The sequence below is a fragment of the Podarcis raffonei genome, chromosome 11, assembly GCF_027172205.1.
Source record: "Podarcis raffonei isolate rPodRaf1 chromosome 11, rPodRaf1.pri, whole genome shotgun sequence".
Taxonomy (NCBI): Eukaryota; Metazoa; Chordata; class Lepidosauria; order Squamata; family Lacertidae; genus Podarcis; species Podarcis raffonei.
In genome coordinates, this window is record NC_070612.1 from 34,907,618 (window position 1) to 34,927,330 (window position 19,713).

General features: G+C 41.3%; 2 protein-coding genes and 1 long non-coding RNA gene across 4 annotated transcripts; 1 reads left to right on the top strand and 2 right to left on the bottom strand.

Moving 5' to 3' along the window:
- The first annotated feature begins 21 nt into the window (after nt 1–21).
- POLR3G (RNA polymerase III subunit G) lies at nt 22–10,506 on the top strand. 2 transcript variants are annotated; one of them, XM_053409135.1, is made up of 8 exons: nt 22–122; nt 1,912–2,040; nt 2,861–2,990; nt 3,406–3,477; nt 5,610–5,660; nt 6,244–6,314; nt 7,069–7,179; nt 7,941–10,506. In XM_053409135.1, the coding sequence occupies exons 1-8, from the start codon at nt 99–101 to the stop codon at nt 8,025–8,027; spliced, it is 675 nt and encodes a 224-aa protein (XP_053265110.1). In that variant the 5' UTR covers nt 22–98; the 3' UTR covers nt 8,028–10,506. The 2 variants fall into 2 exon arrangements, with proteins under 2 accessions (XP_053265110.1, XP_053265111.1); XM_053409136.1 differs by having other exon boundaries at nt 6,247–6,314.
- Nucleotides 2,992–5,729, bottom strand: LOC128423700 (uncharacterized). Its single transcript, XR_008332819.1, has 2 exons — nt 4,834–5,729; nt 2,992–3,814 (listed from the first exon to the last, which is right to left on the bottom strand). It is a non-coding gene; the product is annotated as an uncharacterized LOC128423700 (long non-coding RNA).
- On the bottom strand, nt 9,204–19,510 carry LYSMD3 (LysM domain containing 3). Its single transcript, XM_053409134.1, has 3 exons — nt 19,243–19,510; nt 17,798–18,082; nt 9,204–15,379 (listed from the first exon to the last, which is right to left on the bottom strand). The coding sequence occupies exons 2-3, from the start codon at nt 18,065–18,067 to the stop codon at nt 14,804–14,806; spliced, it is 846 nt and encodes a 281-aa protein (XP_053265109.1). The 5' UTR covers nt 18,068–18,082; nt 19,243–19,510; the 3' UTR covers nt 9,204–14,803.
- Between the last annotated feature and the right edge of the window lie 203 nt (nt 19,511–19,713).

A 19,713-nucleotide genomic window follows, 5' to 3' on the forward strand; every position in this document is an offset into this window, starting at 1 on the left:
GGCGTGAGGCTGCGAGAAGGCGGCTGCAATTGGGCTTTGAAGATGCAGTGCGATGATGGTGCTTGACGTGCTGCTGAATAAGAGGCACGGCTCTCCCGATGCTTCCCCCTTTTAAATATTTCGTGAGAGTCGAAGGAGGGTCGGTTGCTCGCGGCAGCTTCGTTTGGGGCTATCTCGTGCAGTTCCAAGCGCGCACCCTGGGGAAGTGAGTCCCAATCCCATATGCTCCAGCTGCCCCTATTCATTTTTGTTTTATCTGTTCCTCCTAATGCACTGACACTTATGATCAAAAAATGTTTCGTGAGGTAGCTCAATCGGTTGAGCGTGAGACTCATAATCTCAGGGTCTTGGGTTGCAGCTGTTGGGAAAGAGATTCCTGCCTTCTGGGGGTTGGACTAGATGACCCTGAGGAGACCTTTCCAACTCTATTATTGTTGAAGGAAGGGAAAGGGGCAACTGCATCTTGGCCTCATCTGGGATTGAGGGGAGTTGTAGTCCGAAACCTATGGAGAACATATGGTTAAGGAAGGCTGCTCCAAGTGTCTGGTCCTGTAAAGCCAGTGTGTGGTTTCTCTAACCCACCGCCAACAGCAAATGTTGCTGAACTGAATTGCAGATATTCCATGACTAGGCACATTGTGAGATGAAGCATTTTTAAGGATGGCTTTGTGATCAGTTTAGTAAACAACAGGCAGAAATAAGGTTTCATCGGTGCATGAGGTGGGGAGAGTGAAAGGAGCATAAAGAGTCTCCTTTTTTATCTGACACTTCATCTGGAGGCATGAAGCCCTGCTGGATAGTGGGATTTTTATTTCTGAGTACATGTGTATAGATACCTTGAGTCCATGCATGTTTATTTAAAGCAAAATCAATTTGGTTCAATGGGACATGGAGTGCTTCCCCATTAGGCATTTAGCCCTGCTTCATTCACTTGCTTCTTACTGGGCATGCACATGACACTGTCCAATCATTGCCTCTTTATCTGTCTTTTTTCACACAGCAGGAAGATCAGCCACAACCCTGGAAAAAGGTTGCACTCCCCAAAACTGCTGGTGAGGGGTAAAACTCTGCCCCATTTCCCAGCAAGGACCCTATTGCCTTGAGGGTCATTTGCAGGAAACCTGCTTTTGTGTTTCCCCATTCACCATTTTGCCAGATGCTTCTGCTCCATGTGCATCAATGGAAATGGGAGGCATTGGCTTGCACTGGGGGAAGGGGCTGCATTCCTGAAAATGACTGGGCGGGGGAAGAAAACTGCTGTTCCTGCCAAGATTCCTTGGGGTACCAAGGATAAGCAGTGCCAGCAAACCTTCTTTTGGCTGGGCCACATTGTTAACGTGTCCTTTACCTGATGTCCAGGGCTGTCTTACCCCTAGGTGCTAGGGGTGCGGGGTGCCGGGCTTTCAGGGGTGCCAGGCCAAAAGTCCAGGGCCTGAGAGTTGAGTCCGGGGAAAAGCCCGCCTGTTGGTCGGAGCGCCGCGGCGGGCTCTACTGCTGCGGGCAACTCTGCACTGCGAGTTCGGGGCCGACCGAGCCGGCAAGATGCTGAAGTGGCTGGCTGGCTCCGCCTTCCTGCACACCTGGGACTGGGCAACCTGGATCTTTGCACCTCGGCACCGCATATGCTTAAGACAGCTCTGCTGATGTCATATGGCAGTTGGGTGTGGCTTTGCCAAATGGCCCTGCCAGCTGTACAGCGAGGCCTAATTAACTCCACCGACTGCAGGCTCTGCACTTGGTTTGTGCTTTTTTATTAATACGACTGGCATGATAATTAGTAGCAAAAGTGGATTGTGTGTTTCTTCAAGTTACTTCTTGTGGTGGCTATTTGTTTTTAAAAAGAAAATTCATATTTTCTGTGTATACTCTGCAGAACAAGAATAAATATTAAATGCAAGGTGTTCTTTTCAGGAATTTGATATGGCCAGGTCAGGCCGAGGAAGAGGGCGTGCTGCCTTGACCTTTGACATTGCAGCAATTGGCTTTGTTAAAGGTGAAGCGCTACCTGAAGCAGTATTTGGGCCTTCTCCGCTATATCCTGTAAGTATCTAGCAAGCAGCCAGAATTTTAAACCACAAGTTGCCATTGGGGTGAACTGTTGCATGCCACATAAAAAGAGCAAGAAAATGCCAAGTCCTACTGCTGGTAGACTAATATTGGAAAACAATAGGCCAGGCCTTTAGGCTTAAACACAGTGAAGGTGATGCTAGACAGGAACACAGGAAGCTGTTTTATACTGAGTCAGGCCATTAGTCCATCTGGTTCAGTACTGTCCACATTGACTGATAGTGGCTCTCCAGGTGCTGGAGTATTTGTGTGTGTGTGTTGGCTGAATTGTTTCTCTTAGATTACCAAACCAGCGTGCACTTGGGCTACTGGTATAAAAAGTGCCCAGGGTTTTTAGCTGCTGTTCTTTGACAGTAATTAAAGATGTCACAGCATTTTGTGTGCTGTACCCTCCAGTACTCCTGTCATTGCTGGAGAAGCATTTTATGAAGATTCCTATGAAATAAAACGAGGTTATGTGAGTTCTTTTTCAAGAGAGACAGAGAGAACGGCATAAAACTCTATTTTGCAATTGAAGTAATGACGTTGGAAGGCACTTACACTTGCACAAGGAGGGGCAACTGATTCTTGCCAATCTCTTTGACACATTGCAGCCCCTACCACTCCCCCCCAAAAAAAGTTGCTTTCTCACAGTTGGGAGCCCCTCTGGAACAAGACAGGATATGGTGCAATGGCTGTAGAATGTAGCAGGGATTGGATGAGGAAGAGTGTGTCTCACCTTACACAAGCAAAAATGCTTTCCACTAGTACAAAGCTACCATTAAATACAACCCAATATGTGTGATTTTCACAGACAACAGATTACAAACCAACACCACTGAAAACGGGAGAGGATGAGGATTACCTTTTGGCTTTAAAACAAGAGCTCAGAGGGGCAATGAAGCGGACGCCTTATTTTATGACCAAAAAGAATGAAAATGAAGGTTAGTTTGCCGTATCATTTTATTCTGGAAAGTATTGTGCATGCAATTTTTTCTGTAATAGAATTAATCCTGTGTAACTAAGGGTGCAATCAGTAATTTCTTGAAGAACAGTGTTAAGGTGCCATTGAATCTGTACCCCTCCGATCTGGACATGTTCTAACCCGTCTTCTAGTTCTGTTTGTGATCCAAATCCTTCAAACGAAGGTGGTTATCCCCATAAAATCCCCAAGGTTTTTCTTGAGAGCCTTATACAAAATTAATGCACAAATATGTTATCATGAGCAAAGCAGAAGAGGGATTTCCCCCCTGAAAATAGTCCTTTGTGCATTTTAACTAAATAAAGATTGTGGTTCTGCATTGGCTTTGTCTGAATTTATAGTATGTATATTTCACAACTCTAGGTTTTTGTCTTCAGGTTTTGTACCTGTTGAAAGATACAGCAAAAAATACTTGCAGATGAATGAAAAGGACCTAGAATGGACCCCAGGTAAGGAAACGTAAATTCCAGTTAATTTTGGCATAGAATTTTCCATTGTTTTCCAGTATTTAGATGTAAAACTCATTTCATGGTTGGTTCATTGTTTGTTTTAGGTTCCTCTGTGCTATTCAGCTAGTAAAAAATGTAAACCTAAATAAATACCTCTCACCCAGAGCTGAGTGGTATTTTTTAAAAAGTGCATTTACACCTAGAATTCTTTTCCACTTCAACCAACCACAAACACTCATTCAGAGCTGATAGACTCATTCCCATATTTTCACATCTTTCCAGAGAAAGGACTGCTTCCCAGTGGTCCCTCAGGAGTACAGCACATTCCTTTGTCACACTTACCGTATTTTTCCCTCTATTACATGCAGATTTTTTCTCCTAAAAAGTAAGGGGAAATGTCTGTGCGTGTTATTGAGCGAATGTGTGGGGTCCCTGGAGCTGACAAGCGCGAGTGAAGGCAAAAATCAGGCAAATATCAAATCGTCCGGAGAAGGGAGGAAAGGAGGAAGCTGCTGCTTTCCTGCATTCTGCCTCAGGGTCTTACTGCCCACCCGCTTCTGTTTCCTTACTGTGTTTGCTCAAACGGAACAAAGAGCAGAGAAAACCCCTCCCCTCCAGGCAAGCAGAGTGGAAAGCAGAGCGTCCTTCCTTCTAATTCCTCTCCGTGCATCTGGGACTCGAAGCAACATGCAGGTTGGGGGGGGGGGAGAGAGAGAGAGAGCTGGCTGGCTTGTGTGGGGGGGGGGACTTTTGCCTTCCTTTCCTCCCTCCGGTAAAACCCCTCTCCTGCATTCTTAGCCAGCTGCTTCTCTGCACACCCCTCTCGTTCTCCTTGTCGCTTCTATGTTTTTCCTTCCCTCCCTACTTAAAACGTGGTTCCAATCATGGATCCACATGGATCCTCAGGATCTTTGCATTGAGTCACCCCAAATTCACCATCAGATCACATAGCAATGATCTGATGCAAAAACAGGGCTGCAATGGTGCAAAAACATGGTTACAAAGCACGGATCCACATGGATCCTCAGGATCTTTGCATTGGGTCACCCCAAATTCACCATCAGATCACATAGCATGTCCATGGCTACAGCCTGCACCAAAAAAATCACGCACCCACTGTTGCCTGGGGCTGCAATGGTGCAAAAACGTGGTTACAAGGCATGGATCCACATGGATCCTCAGGATCTTTGCATTGGGCTACCCCAAACTCACCGTCAAATCACATGTCTGTGGCCGCAGCATGAAGCACAAAAATGATACATCCACTGTTTCATTCAGAATTTTTTTTTCTTGTTTTCCTCCTCTAAAAACTATGTGCGTGTTATGGTCAGGTGCGTGTTATCGAGCGAAAAATACGGTATTTGAAAGATGGAGGGCCTATAATTGTGGTGAGGCCAAGTTTGTCTAGAACAGGGCTAGTGAACTTGTGGGACTCAATCAGCATGAGCAGTGGTCATGGATAAAGGAAGTTTTTGTTAAGCACCAGTCAGAGAGGCACAAGTTTCCTCCTCCCTGGTCTAGTATATGTTGACTCCCCTGAGTCATTTCAGGTCTTCTCAGTCAAAATGTGCATCTTGAGCTGTGTACAAAATACTGAGGGCCATATTTCTCAGTAAATAGCCCACATATCAAACTTCTGCCATTCCCTTTTCTCAGCATTGCCAATTCTCAAGTAATGATACTATCCACATTCAAACAGAAGCTTGATAGCTGGAACTGGGACACCAGTGGCCATCTTGGGCCTCACTTTGCAAGGCTGGGATCGAAGGGTGCATGGCTGTTATGTTTGTCTCACAACCACCCTGCCACCCTCGAACTGCTTTATGATGCTGGGATCTGATCTGAAATGATTCACCCAGCAAATCATTCAAATCAGATCCCAGCCTCGCAAAGTGGCACAGGGCTGGCATGATGGCGTGAGCAGGATCCTCCAGAAAAATGTGCCCGGGGCCATTCCCTCCATGCTACGTCCCTGAATCGCTGGACTACAGTCCCATGATCTCCACTGGCAAGCGCCAGGATGGGAAAGTCTTGCTACTGTTCTGAATAAAATGTCTTTGGTCATAGAAATACCTTTAATGTGAAGGAGCATAAACTATTAAAAATAACTAAAACTTGTATATTTTGTGAAGACTGGAGAAGACTCCCAAGAGAGCTGAAACCAAAGAAGAAGACTGAAAAAGGTAACATGCATATTAAGTAATATTAAGTAACATGCCTCTTAGGAGTAAAAATATTTTCTTGGGCTGTTGACCAACTCTAATAATGAATAATACAGTATTGTTCGGTATGCCTTATTTTGTGCTATAATTCTAATGAGAAAGGGGTGATTGGTTGTTGGATCATCGAAAAGAGAAGAGAATACTTTAAAACACACACAACCGAAACCTTAAAATAACTTAGGCATTTGGTTTTGCAAGGGATTGATCTGGTAATCCTGAAATTTACAAGCATTTGACAAAAGTTGCCACTGTCAGGTAAGTTACACTGTTATTTTCTCTCTCTCTCTCTCTCTCTCTCTCTCTCTCTCTCTCTCTCTCTCTCTGTGTGTGTGTGTGTGTGTGTGTGTGTGTCATTAACACCTCCTTCCCAATTCTAACACAAATGAAGTTACTCCTGGGATTTCCACAGGAGAACTTGGTTCTTGATATAGTAAATTCTTCCTGATTCATTCTTTGCAAACAGGAAGCTTTTTCACTTACATAATGAGTAAAGTTTGCTATAACTGCGTTTGAAGAGTATTAAGGTAAGAGGATTTTTCTTCAGCAGGTGGAAAACCGAAGAAAGCAAAAACTGCAACGCCAAAAACTAATGTGGATGTTTTGAAAAAGATAGAGGTAGAGTTTACTCTGCTTTACCTTCTTAGGTTTTATTATTCAGCAGTAGTCACTATTGCTAGTATGTCTCCACTGTGAACAGTGATGTAAAAAGTAGATTAGGCTCTATAAAACCCATTGGGCTGGGGGGAATGACAAATTTGCGCATAATTTAGGGCACCTTTGCATAACTGCAAGTTCTTATTTGCCTTAACTGATGGTTGCCTTGAGCAATTTTATGCTATGTGACAGGATGGCAAATAAAAAACAACAACCAACTGGCATGTTCAAATATTTAAAAAAAAATTAAAAAGAAGATTTGAACAAACCATTGTGTTGAAGCCAGCCAATTGAAATCATGGCTACAGTATTTTAAGCACTATTGATTTCAGTGGGTCTACCCTAAGTTTCACTAAGCCACTTTCTCTTATCTAAATTGTTGGTTTCTGGATTTTCCATTGGATGTGCTTCCTCGTAATTCATATATTTTTTCTGATCCTTCAGTAAGGGACTTTGGAAAGGGATACCACAAATCTGTTAAGGATTATTCATTCCCCATTTGGAAAATAAGTAGCATGTGAAGAGATGAAATTAAATTACAGTTATGTCCAAGAATTATGTCATAATCATGCTATTTCTAAAATCCTTTTGAACTCCTTGAGTTCTTTGCTTAGTTCACCTATCCGTTCGTTACTTGACCAGCAAGAATAATTAAAAAACAAAAATTAGCTGGAAGTTCAGATGATGTCACAGACATCTTGCTAACCTTTCCCAGGAGCTAGAAAAGAAAGGAGACGAAGAAAAGTCAGATGAGGAGGAAAAAGATAAAGAGGAGGAGGAGGAGGAGGGAGAACCAGAGGAGTATGAGGAAGAAGAGCACGAAGAGGTATTGGTTTTCTTAACAAATAAAATTATGTAGAGACCAAGATGGTGGCAATAATTATTTTCTTGACATTATACATGATTGGGGCAAGTACAATAAACTTGGTGTACCTGTGGCTCTTTGAACGCTGCTGAACCACAGCTCCCATCATTTCTTGGCCATTGTCCATGCTGCTTGGGGCTGATGGGTATTGGAGTACAGTAACATCTGAAGGGCTGCAGATTCCCCATCGTAAGTAGTATGGTGTTTCCATTCCTCGCACTTTATGTAACAGTTAACAATAATACGTATTTTCATTGCAGAACCAAATGAAAGAACCATATCAATCTGTATCTTGTTTACTTTATAAAGCAGCTTTCTTCCACTTTCTACTGTATATTGTATTGTCAACAAAAGGATTGGGGGGGGTTGCTTTTTGTGTCACTTCTGAAAATGCTTTATGGCCATAGTCTTAACCACACTTAACTGAAAGTACATTACATTGAAATCAATTGGCTACCAAGGAAAAATCATTTAGGAATGGAGGGCATGGGTGTCAAAAGTGACTGAAAAACATTTAAATTAGGTTGTTAACACAAGCATTTATATTTATAATTACCTTGCCTTCAACTACCAGCACGTTTCACTGGGATCTATATTTATTTGCTGCATGTGTAACATTGATTTCCACCAGTTACATAAGGTTTGATATAAACACAAGGAAGTATCTGCGACTGTACTTCTTGCACGTAGCAATTTACAGTATCTAATATGATTTCCTTTAGGAGAACGACTATATTGCTTCCTATTTTGAAGATGGAGATGACTATGGAGCAGGCAGTGATGATGACATGGATGAAGCAACTTACTGAAATTGGTTTGAGTAGCTGGGAAATACAGCTGGAAAGTCTGAACACGCACTTGAGTTACCTCTAGTTATGAAATAATGTAATTTCAGAGGATTAACATTGATGATTAACTCAATATGGGAGTATGTTGACTCAATATTCGAAGCAGGCTGTATATTCACTTCCAATTGATGGAATGGTAGATTGTGTTGGCGGCATGCTAAAGCACTCAGATGTGTCCTATATAGACCATGCTTTGTTATCCTGAACTAATTTGCAGAAATGTTATGTGCCTGACAACATAACACTGAGCTAGCCTGTGCAGAGTACCATATCACTTTGCATTGCTTATGAAACTGTTGTGGGAAGGAAGAGAAATGTGTGCACTGAAGTTTAAAAATCTAGCCTTTAAATAATAAAAACTGTTTACTGAAAACAGGATCTGGTGTAGTAGTGTGTGATAAAATACAGTTGCAGGTTAGCTTGCTTTCTAATAAAGGGTTGCCCCCTTCCATCATCACAAGAGCTTTGGATAAACAGTACTTGGTAAGGCCACCTGAATAATAATATAAAGATGCTTACTGAACTTCCAGTTCAGTTACAGGACAACCAAAACTCAAATGGCAAGAACTGATTTATTGCTGTCTGATAAAAGTTCACCAACAATGACAGTCGTGCAGTGCTTCCAAGAAACATTATGGTAGTAAATAAAGTAACAGTAATAGTACTTCTTATATCCCTGCTTAAAAGGGTTTTTTTTTTAAAAGAAGCACAATTAATTCCATATATCCTACCATCCAGTTTCCAGTAGTGGCCCCTCCCTTTTCCAAATGTCACCCCAGGGACTTCTCCAAAATACAGTTGTTGTTGTTGTTGTCTTTTCCATTGTAGCTTTAAAAAATAATAATCAATGCTTAGTGTTGTAATCTTATGTAAACTGCTTGATTGGGTGTGCCTGAAAAGCAGTACTGTATATATAAACACCTTAAATCAATAATGAAATAAAATTTGGACTAGAGATCTGCTGCACAAGAATCATGTTGCAGAAGAATCCCCCCTTGACACCTCTGATGTGTTGGAGTCTGCTTTTCACAGTAGAACATAGAAATGGGCATGCCAAAATCCTTTGCTGTAGCTAAAGCGGCTTTTTGGATTAGTGTGGAATATCCATAGAGTACATCAATTGATCACTAAACAGGATTAAAAATATATTTCTTTATTTTTATTTTTCTGGAATTAAGAATTCAAAAAGAAAATATATTCTTGCCATCTTATAAATTCCAAAACTTTTATAAACGGCTTAATTATGTAAAGAACATTTGTGGCAGTGTTCCTTTGAATAACCAATCCAGGGGTAAAAACATTTCACGTGGTTTCATAGTACAATACACAGATTAAGAGCCAATTTCCCTGTTCAACCATGGATTGTATTTAGAAATCTGGTGACCATATTCTAAATATTTTTCTCTTTTTTTTGTAGAATTCTTAAAATTTACTACTGTAACCCTAAGTATGTAGGCAGAAGTTCCACCTGAAATAAAGGAGGCTTGGACAACTTTAGTATTGAGCTAGATTTGTCAATAGGAACCACTAGAATGCACAGCAAAATAATAATAATAATAATCCAATAATCCATTTTCTGGAACATTAGATTATCTTTTTCTATCCTTGCCAAACCATAGATTCACCACACACGATTACAAAGTACTCATTTCTGCCACATTGTTTTTGAAAAGAGAAATACATACACCAACAGCACATATGAAGTGCTTTAACATACTTTTTTCCTTAAAGCTACTGCAAGTCCCATACACAGAAAATAAATCAGTGTCTTTAATAAAACAAGCAGGTCCTCATTGTGATATTTCAACAGACCTTCGATTTCATGACTGCACTATTCACTTTTTCACAAAAGAAACAGGTTTAGCATAGTTAAATTGCAGAAATAAGGCACAGATCCTTGAGCTATAGCAAAGTCCAAGGTAGTATTTTTGGTACATAATACTATGCTGATTATTATTTTCACTATTTGACAATAATTTTTCAGATGCCTCAGTTCAAATTATCACCACAAAAATGATTTAGCTGTGGTACACCAACCAGTCTTTGTGATGTGTAGACAGTTCAAGTGTAGGTCGTTTAGAAATTTTACTGCATGCTGCCTTGCAAGTTTTATCTAAAAAGTGACAGAGAATTTTAATAAATCTATCTAGTTAGGTCTATAAATTCCCCTTTTATGTTTAGAACTCTTCTACACTTGGCTGTGTTTGGTATTCCACTTTACCCCACCCCCAAAAAAATTTCAGAAGTGGCACATCTGCAACTTTCTTTTCCTGCAGTTTTCCATTCCCTCAGGTCATTTCAATAGAATTCACATGCGAAACTGATTGCTTAGAGCACTGATCTTCAGTGGGTGCGTCAGGAACCGCTATAGGTTACAGCCTGATCTAAGATGGGTTGCAAGAGTACCACTACCACCACCATACAAATATATGGTTTTTTATTAGCCCCTAAATTTATGCTTGGGTTAAAGGTGGATCCTGGGTCAGAAAAAGTTGAGCTAGTGGCTTAGAGTGTCTTTTTTTAAAGGCCTGTATAGTATAACAGTCGCCTAGGTCACCTAAGATATAGTTCTTCGCTAGGTGAAGCAGTCTATCCAGTTGTATGGATCCTGCTATACTGCTCTTGTCTCTTTTTGCTGCCCACATCAACTGTGATCCAGCCATAGTCATATAGGAAAAAATCGTATTTGTGTGACTACTTGCAGCAGAATATGAATGGGGATGACCCTATTCTAATAAATACCCTATTGAAAGCACATTCCATTGTTTCCCCATTCTAATCCAGGAGGATGATAAGCTCAAGAGATGCTACTCCCAACACTACATCAAAGCAGTCCAAACCCAGCCACACATCCAAGGGGTAATATACAGTGCTGGGCTGCATTGTGATAGTGATACTTTTTTCTCCATTTCTTTTAAAGACAATGAAATTCACAGCTTTCCCATGGGGAACTGAGGAATTTCATAAAGTACATCTCAGATATTTTCACGCATGATTAAGGATGGTAAGGGAGCTTTAAAACACAAAACCAGATGGCTAAGCACCCCTGTTCTTATAAATTCATTAAAAGAAAAAATGGAGTAACATATGCAGAAAGCAACTGCATTGGTGTTGTTCCATAAGCGAGTCACAATAAAACAGAACAACCACATCCAGGGATGAATACTAGTAATTCAGAATAATGCTTCATGAATCTGATAACATTAACTGTGTGGTCCACAAAAGCTTCCGCTATAATAATTTTTTAAGCATTTAGAATCCCATAGGACTTTGGAATCATTCACACATCATCATAATCCACAATTAATGGTTGACTGTGAACACACCAATCTTGGCTGCTCCAAAAAACAAAAACTCTGATCCTTGGCCTTACATCCAAAGCAAAGATGGTGGTTGGTTTCACTTCAGACAAACTACAATTTGTTCTTGGCTTACCAATTGTGGTTTGTTTGGTGTGAAACAAACTATGATCCCCACTTGAGCATAACACTAAGAGAATGTTTTAGCATGGCATGTGAGCTGGGCCAGTGATGTTTTTCCTGCAACTGATGAACGTGCCTATGGCTCAGAGATTTTGTTCAAATTTTAAACCTTGTATCTTCCCTACAAATAACATACTCTGTTTTTGGAACTCCATAGCACAGTTTTAAAAATAAGGGCTATTTACCACATTACAACCAAACTTTAAAAATAAGTTGTAAATAGCTTGCTTCTGTGGCTTTTATTGAAAAATAAAGAGTCTATATAATAAAGATTTCTGCTGCCATCATTTCACACATGTGAATATTTTACTACAACTATATATTGTCAAGCAACACCTTTACTTGTTCGGCTATAAACCATAACAAAGAAAAAAAAAGACATTCAGAGTTCAACCACAGATTTGGCTCTTAATTTCCCTGCAGCCAACATAAAATTTTCCTTGTCCAACATCAAAAAGCACACAAACTCACTTGATGCAACAAACATTTCCCTGCAGCTAAACTCAAGACAGGTATTTTTTCAGAAGGATCTTTATATATAGGACCATGGGTAATGTTAAGAGGACACTGTTCACTACCAGTTTCCAGAACACACAGAAACACTGTTCCAAAGGTTATAACTTAGAGTGGCCATCCAGAAAAGCCAAGGGCACAGCACTAAAACTTAATTCTATGAAAGCAATTATACACGAAGCCAACATAATTAACTCCAAATAGTTTTCTTATGGTCTGTCCTAATATATGGATACACCCTAGAAAATCTGAAGGAATGAATAGTTAACATTAGGGCTGGGCGATATATTGATATATCATCCAAAACCAGCTGGAAGTCCATATCATGATATCTGTTTCATAGTTTTTGACCTGGCAATATATTTTGAATCATGATGTATATGTGTGTGCTATGCAATAATAACGTGGGAAAAACCATGAAGCCAGCCAATACCTCTGCACAGCTCCATCCTTTTTTCAGACACTGTGATATATTGTTATATTGCAGTTTAGCTGGTGATATATTGTAATGTTGAAAACCAGATATTGCCCAGCCCTCCTTAACATCAAGTCCAAAAAGCTTTCTCATACACAAAAAACTTGCTGAGATTTAGATACTGCCTGAATCATAATCAGCTCATTATCAAGTTCTCTAGCAAGTATATATAAAGCAGTAACTTGCTTCTGAGAATTTAAGAGTGAGCCGTTAGTTATAGTGACTAGATGTGAAGATGTCTGTGTCGGCATTCTATTATGACAGTTTAAGTGCCAAACTTGTATTCTAGCCTGAACAGGCCAGTCCACTCGTGCATGGATATATGCAGCAGGAATACCAACAGTCAGGACCAATACTTTCTTTAGATATTGGCCCTGCCTGTTGGAATTCCTGCTGCATATGTCCATGCACAAGTGGACTGGCCTTCTGTTCGGGCTGGAGTTGGAGACTGAGACTACGAAGTTCTACCCCATATACATGATGTACACTTTAGCATTACATGTCATGTAAATACATGACAATCTGAACCATGTCTACTCAGAAGTAAGTCCTAATGAATTCTGTGGTGCTTCCTGCCAGGAAAATGTGGGAAGCTTCAGATTGCAGCCAAAATCCTGTTCTAGAAGACACATCTAAAAATATGCGGAAGCAAGCTTATGTATTGCACAGGCTGGCAGCATACTTCTTACTGTTTTTAAAAAAAGAGGGAAACATGTATAAATAAGGGGCATATTAAATTAGGATTATGGGAATGTGTGTTTCACTAATTTTCAATTACTGTAGTCCCAGCTAGCAGTTTTTTTAAATACTTGGCCATTTTTCCTACTGCATGAGTTCTCTGTGGAACTTTTAAAATAGAATACTAGAATATATTTCTTCAAAATAACCAAGAACTCCTTAAGAAAAAACCTGGCTTCTATTTTTCTCAACAACTTGTGTTAGCTTGCTTCTCTGCCTTTTAGTATTATTATTAGCAAAACTCCAACTTTGCAGGTTAATATGACATGAGAAGGCATCATGGTTTCATGGTTAAGTATGCTTCTGCATAAGAACATAAATATTTCCTTTTTGCTAGAGGAAAACAATTTAGGGGGCCGTTAGCTGACTCTATGTAGTCAAGTGCATTAAGTAACGGTTTTATTCAATGACGTTCTACTCAGGGCAGGTCCACCTTAATTAATGTAATGCAATTTCCATCAATTTCAAATGGTTTACTTGGAGTATTATTAACACTGGATACAGCCCTGTTTACTGCAATAAAAATCAGTTTAGACATGTGAGTCACATGTTTGTATGAGTAATCCCTCATTTTACACAGGGGTTCACTTCCAAGGGTTAGTCATATATGCAAACATCACATATAGTCAAAGTCCTGGAGCCACCTTGCAGGTGAGGGGGAAAGAGAGCATCCCTAGCAGTCCCAGAGCTGGTGCAAGGCTTAAAACCTCTTTTCACACCAGGTAACTGTTCCCTGCAAAAAGTGTCCACTGGGACTCCAACGCCTTTCCATTTAAAGGGTAGGGGAGAATGCACCAAATTACATATACATTTGCACCTTTGGAACTCTTCAATAGTAACAGCACTTAGGGGGGTCGCTTGGGAGCAGAAAGATTACAAGTAGGCAATGGTTTAAGAATACCCTTCCTTGCTCAACAGCTTTTGCCCTCCCAAAACTGTTATTAAAAGTAGTAACAGTATCAGTACACTGTTACAGATGTTTGCATGCCAACTGCAGTTTAGTCTCATGGCTCATTGGTCTTTTCTCACGAAAAGGTACTGTAAATATCATAGTCCATGTAGTGTATGTTAGATCAACAACAGAGCATTGTACTTATTCTGCATATCTGATAAGCTAAACTGTTTTTAACCCCTACCTTCATGATTTGTATTATATTCCATGCTATAAGAGAATGGTTTATCTTTTATAATACAGGAAGCTAGCTTCCTTCCAGACTAAAGAAAACCATTTCATTGTTTGCTGGCTGCAATGAAGGTACTTTCACTTAGTGGAAGTTTGCCAGCTTAGATCCACATATTTTGGCAGATCCAGACAATTGGTATTCAATCAACAATCTCACACTGAACTTGGCAACAACTTTTCCATTGAAAGGTGATGTCTTCCATACCCTCTGCAAGAGTTTTTATTAAATGCCACCACAAAGATAGCTACTTTCCAACTCCACACAGGACCCGTTGTTCTTTTTTCTTTGCAGAACACATTGAATGATTGCCAAAGACTTTAGCATGTAAAGCAGAAATTTGAGTTATCATGAAATAGGGTGATTTATTCCATTTTCTAGTGGTTTGGGCTGAGATGGTGCTGTAACTGAAGTATATTCTGCTGTAGAATGGTGGCTGACATCCACTTTAGCTAAAACTTCATAGTATAAAAGATAAAAAACAGGAGTTATTATTACCACCACTACCATTATCACTACTGCTGTTGACCATCTTATTCCCCAGTCTGCTCCATAATGAGGATCTTTCCGCTTTATGGATTTACCGTCCGGTTCAAAGTTTAACTGTTGGGTTGATAAGGCAGAAACAACTTCATTAAGATTCTCTCTCTTTGTAGCATTACACTTCACTATTTGTTCTATATCACGGTCTACTTCTTTCAGAAAGTTACCAACAGTCTCTGTGGAGAATGGCTCAGAAGCTTGTGATGCATCTGGGGTTTCTGTAGAGTACAAAGTAGAGGCAGATCTTGAAGCTTGCCTGCTTTTTGGAAAGCTGTGTGTCTCAGTCAATACACTGAACTTCTTCACTGGAATTTTAATAGTTCGCAGTGCAAAGAAGTCCTGATCTGTAATAAGATTGTTCACCCTTTTGATATCTGCTACCTGAAACACAACAGTTAACAAAGGAAAGAATTAGCATTTTTGAAAAGGCAGCTCTTGAGTGACCAGCATTCATTTTCCAAGTCCTAACTGTTGAACTTCTTTTAAAAAATAAATTGGAACAAAAAGCCTGGCTACATGTTATTGCAATTGAAACAGCCAGTTATGATTGTGGGTAGGAAAGGCTATGGGAGTCTAAAGGATCTAATCCCAACAGAAAAAGAAAAAGAAAGAAAGAGGGGCGCTGGAAGCACTGGCTCACCTTGCCTTTCCTATCTCCCCAGGATGGTAAGATGAGCCCCTGTGAATCAAATGACTTAGAATGGGCTTCTTACCTCCAACTATGTTGCTGTACTGTTTGTTATGGTTCTTCTGCTTAAACTGTTTAATCAGGAGAGAAGCAGAGGAAATTTGTTATTAAAGAGTCAACTACTCAACTGAAAAAGAAAATGATAGCCTAGTTAGCAGCAGGAGTTTGGGTTACCTAGGGCCAACCATGACTCCTTTCTCCAGGCAAAGAGCTATTCTGGGGTTCTTTCTCCTTCCTGAAGGGCAGGGAAAGTCATGGAGTGAGTCAGTGCTTCAAGAAACGCCTGATAGGATAACATGTAGTCCAATGTTTCAAGGGCAAAACCAGATATTGTGTAAGTCACAGGTGTTCCACATACACCCAGTCTTATTTAAATGCACTTGTTATTGGCCCGCTAACACTACACATATAAAGTAAAAGTTCCTAAAGGTGATCCTTGTGTCACCTGTGCACCTAGTAAGCACTTTACCCAAAGCTGTTGTGGCCTAAGAAAAAAATAATTTGGTTCTCTTAGTTATCTGATTTTCAGAATCCTTTTTTTTTTTTTTTTGCAACCAGCATTTTTGTTCTATGAAACTGATTAAATAACTAGCTGTAAAGCACCGTTTCTACTATTCTATGCATCTAAACCAATTACCACTCATACAAAGTGCTTTGACTCCCCACAACTGGCAAGATGCTGGGATCTGGAAAACCTAAGTTAGCTGTATTCAAGATCCTTCTCTTTAAACAATATGTACTCCCCATCTGCCATGACATATTACAAACCGTCTTTTGAAAACGCCTTTCAATTAAAAAAAAAAAAGCTTTCCATATGGTATAAGGGGTTGTTCAGAACTTCTTAGGAACATAAAAGTAGCAGCTGATGGGATACTATAGAAATTTCAGCTACTATAACAAATGTTAGTCACTTGATTAAAGATATGAGACCACATTCTCCGAAACAGGCAATTGTGTTGCCCTTCTTGCAATTTACCCTAGTCTAAGAAAGGGGAGAGGTTTTCAGGAATGCACCTCTCTTAAAAAAATTAAATAAGGGAATAAAATATTTTAAGAAACTTTGTGTCTTAGGTTGCTTACATATGAAATACCCAGAGGGTTCTGCCTTTTAAAAAAGTATTTGAACATTAATTTGTGCAATATCTTAACTGACAAGTTCCAAACTATGCACTGTATGTAAATAGCTGCTAACTGTAGCCCAATAGCCTTTAAGGCTGCAATCCTAAAATCCATTTACCAGCCAGCAAGGTCAAAGGGAATTACCTCCAATCCTTTACTGGGGATAACAGAGTTCAGACAAAGCAAGGATCTGTGTTCAAACCTTTCCCTGCTCCTACCCATTACTTGTCTTACCCCCAAGATTTTATATGCAACTTGCATTTAAAACAGTAGGACTTGCTGCTTTTCTTTCCCCATTTACCCCCACCGGAATATATGTTTTTACACTTAAAAGAATGAATGTAGTAGTAATCTGAGGGGCTCTTCTAACATGTAATTTGGGCCTAGTGGACTAGAATTTATGAGAAGTAAACATTATCCAAAAAACATTTTGGAAACATAATTATTGTGTGCTGACTCACACATACCAGTTTATTTAGGTCTGCAACCATTTGGTTGTTGTAGATCCAAATGATGATTCATTTGAACATGCATGCACATCCACGCATGGGTATCCTGATACCAAGTTATCACTTCACTGCACATAAGAGCAGAAACTTTCAACCTGCTATCACCAACAAAGTTCTGGAACCTTCTGTGGCAGCACCATAATATACTCCTATTCAGTGAGGCAAAAACCATCAAGGGTTACATTCCACTAAGTCTTAGTTTAAAAGTAATATACCTAAGCTAGTAATGCCCATTCATTTTAACGGGTCTACTGAGTAAAAGTTAAATACAATTCCAAAACCTATGCAAGACTCTTGTAGTTGCTTCACAGCACACTTCAGTGTGGTACGAATCTATCAAATCAAGTTGTACAATGCATCTTGGGTTGTGTCAAACAAGTTTTTTCTATTGCAAATAAGTTAATATTTTTGTATAAGAATTTAAAAGCTTTCTGTGTTCACATGTCACAAAATTCCACTGGGAAAAGTTGCATACAGACTTACTGAACAACAATACTGAAGAGCTATTGCATTTAGTGTGTCTCCTTCCTTTATATCCTTGGTTATAAATACGATATCATCAATCCTTTCTCTTGATGTACTTCTTCGGACTTTCTCCCTTCCCCTGGGTCGCAATTCATACAGCTCCGTTTCATCTTCCAGCACATCACTGTCAGAACTGATACCATTCCCAAATGTATACAAATGATTATCCACTGTGGGCTGCACTACAGCAGGGAGCTGGAAACTGAAATTCTGTTTTTTTGCTGTCATTCTGTCAAAAGGAGTCTAACAGAAGAAAAAGAAAAATAGGACAACCAGTCAAACAGAGCATCCCAGCTTAAGTACTAATTTATATAGAACACCTATGAGCAACAGGACAACAATTTCACCTCCCTGCTGCCAACCCACACATATTCCTAAAAAAAACAACACCAAACCATTTGGCATGCACAGATTCTCCAGGTTAATAATTGAAAACAAAACAAATAGAAATGGACACTAGAGAGACAACAGTGCTTGCGGGGATGGAGAGGGAAGAACAGAGAATGAAAACTATCACTGAACCTGCATATTTGGAAGTAAGAAAACTATCTAGTAATCTATATGAGAAGCAAAGTATTTCAGTAGGAAGCAATCCTATTTCTGATTTACAGTGTATACAAGAACCACCTGCCCACCACAGAAACACACCTTCTCAGCTCCTAACCAACCCCTATCAACATTATCTGGGCATTATCTTTATAGGGATCCCTACATCAAGCTTGCCTATTGGGCAGAGGAGTGGGGCTTGGACCTGTAAGAAGAAGCCAAGTTTGCTTCTGACAGCCTTCTGCGTCTTTTTAACAGTAACAAGTTGGAGGGAAAGTGGCACCTGCTGAATGATGGTCTGGAAGCTACACATCCTAAACACCCAGGTAGCTGAGCCCAGAAAGGAAAGCTGACAAAACCTAGAAGCGGAGCACTCAGGAGGGCAGGACTTTGGACCACCCCCTTAAAGCCCAGAAGGCCTAGTTCGCCTCCCATTCCGAAGTGAAATAACAACAACACGCGTTGTCATCAAAAGCGCCTCCCCCCCCCAGAAGACCCTCAGAAGTGAGCGAAGCGAGGATGCCTAAGGAGCCCCCACCCACCCCGACCAGAGCATCGCATGATCAAGGGCATCGGAGGAGTCTGCTGGGCCAGGCCAGTGTGGCCCGTCTAGTCCGGCCCCCGGCGGCCAAGCGGAAAGCAGCATCCGAGGGCCCCAACTGCGCTGCCCACCCCCACCGGCGGCTCTTTCACCGGCCGAGCTGGGCTTCCGCCGACCCCCCCCCCCCCCCGACCCCTCGGGAACAGCAAACGCTCCTAGCCAAGGGGGCATGAGGCAAAAAGAGAAGAAATCAGAGCGGGGCCCTTTCCCTGGGACGGCAGCTCCGGGCCCCGCAGCGGCCCGCCTTCCACCCTACCTGCTTCCCTCAGGAAGGGGCTCCTCTTTGTGGAGGGAGGCAGCCCGCGAAAGAGGCATGCCAGCCTCCCGCCTCAGCCGCCGGCTCGACGGTGACAGACTTCTCGCCGCCCCTCACACTGGAGGCGGCACCTGTCCCTCCCGACCCGCTCTTGGCAATGGCCGCCTCCGAGGAGCCGCTTCGCCTTATTTCCGCGCTGACAGGCCAGGCCCCGGCCGAGGCAGCGGAGCGGCGCCGGCGCCACGTCCGCAAATTAGCGCCACCCCTTTTTTTTCGCCCGCCGCCAAGGGCCGACGGAGGGAACTGCGGGGAGTGTGCGCAGGCGCAAAGGCGGCTGGCTCCAACGGCGGAGAAGGGAGGTTGTCGCGCTCGGGTGTTTGGAGAGGGTTTCTCCTCCGCTCCGGCTTCAGGAAGAGCGGCGCGTTGTGGGAGGGGGGCAGTTTAGGGGGGGTTAGTGGCTGCGTATTGCGC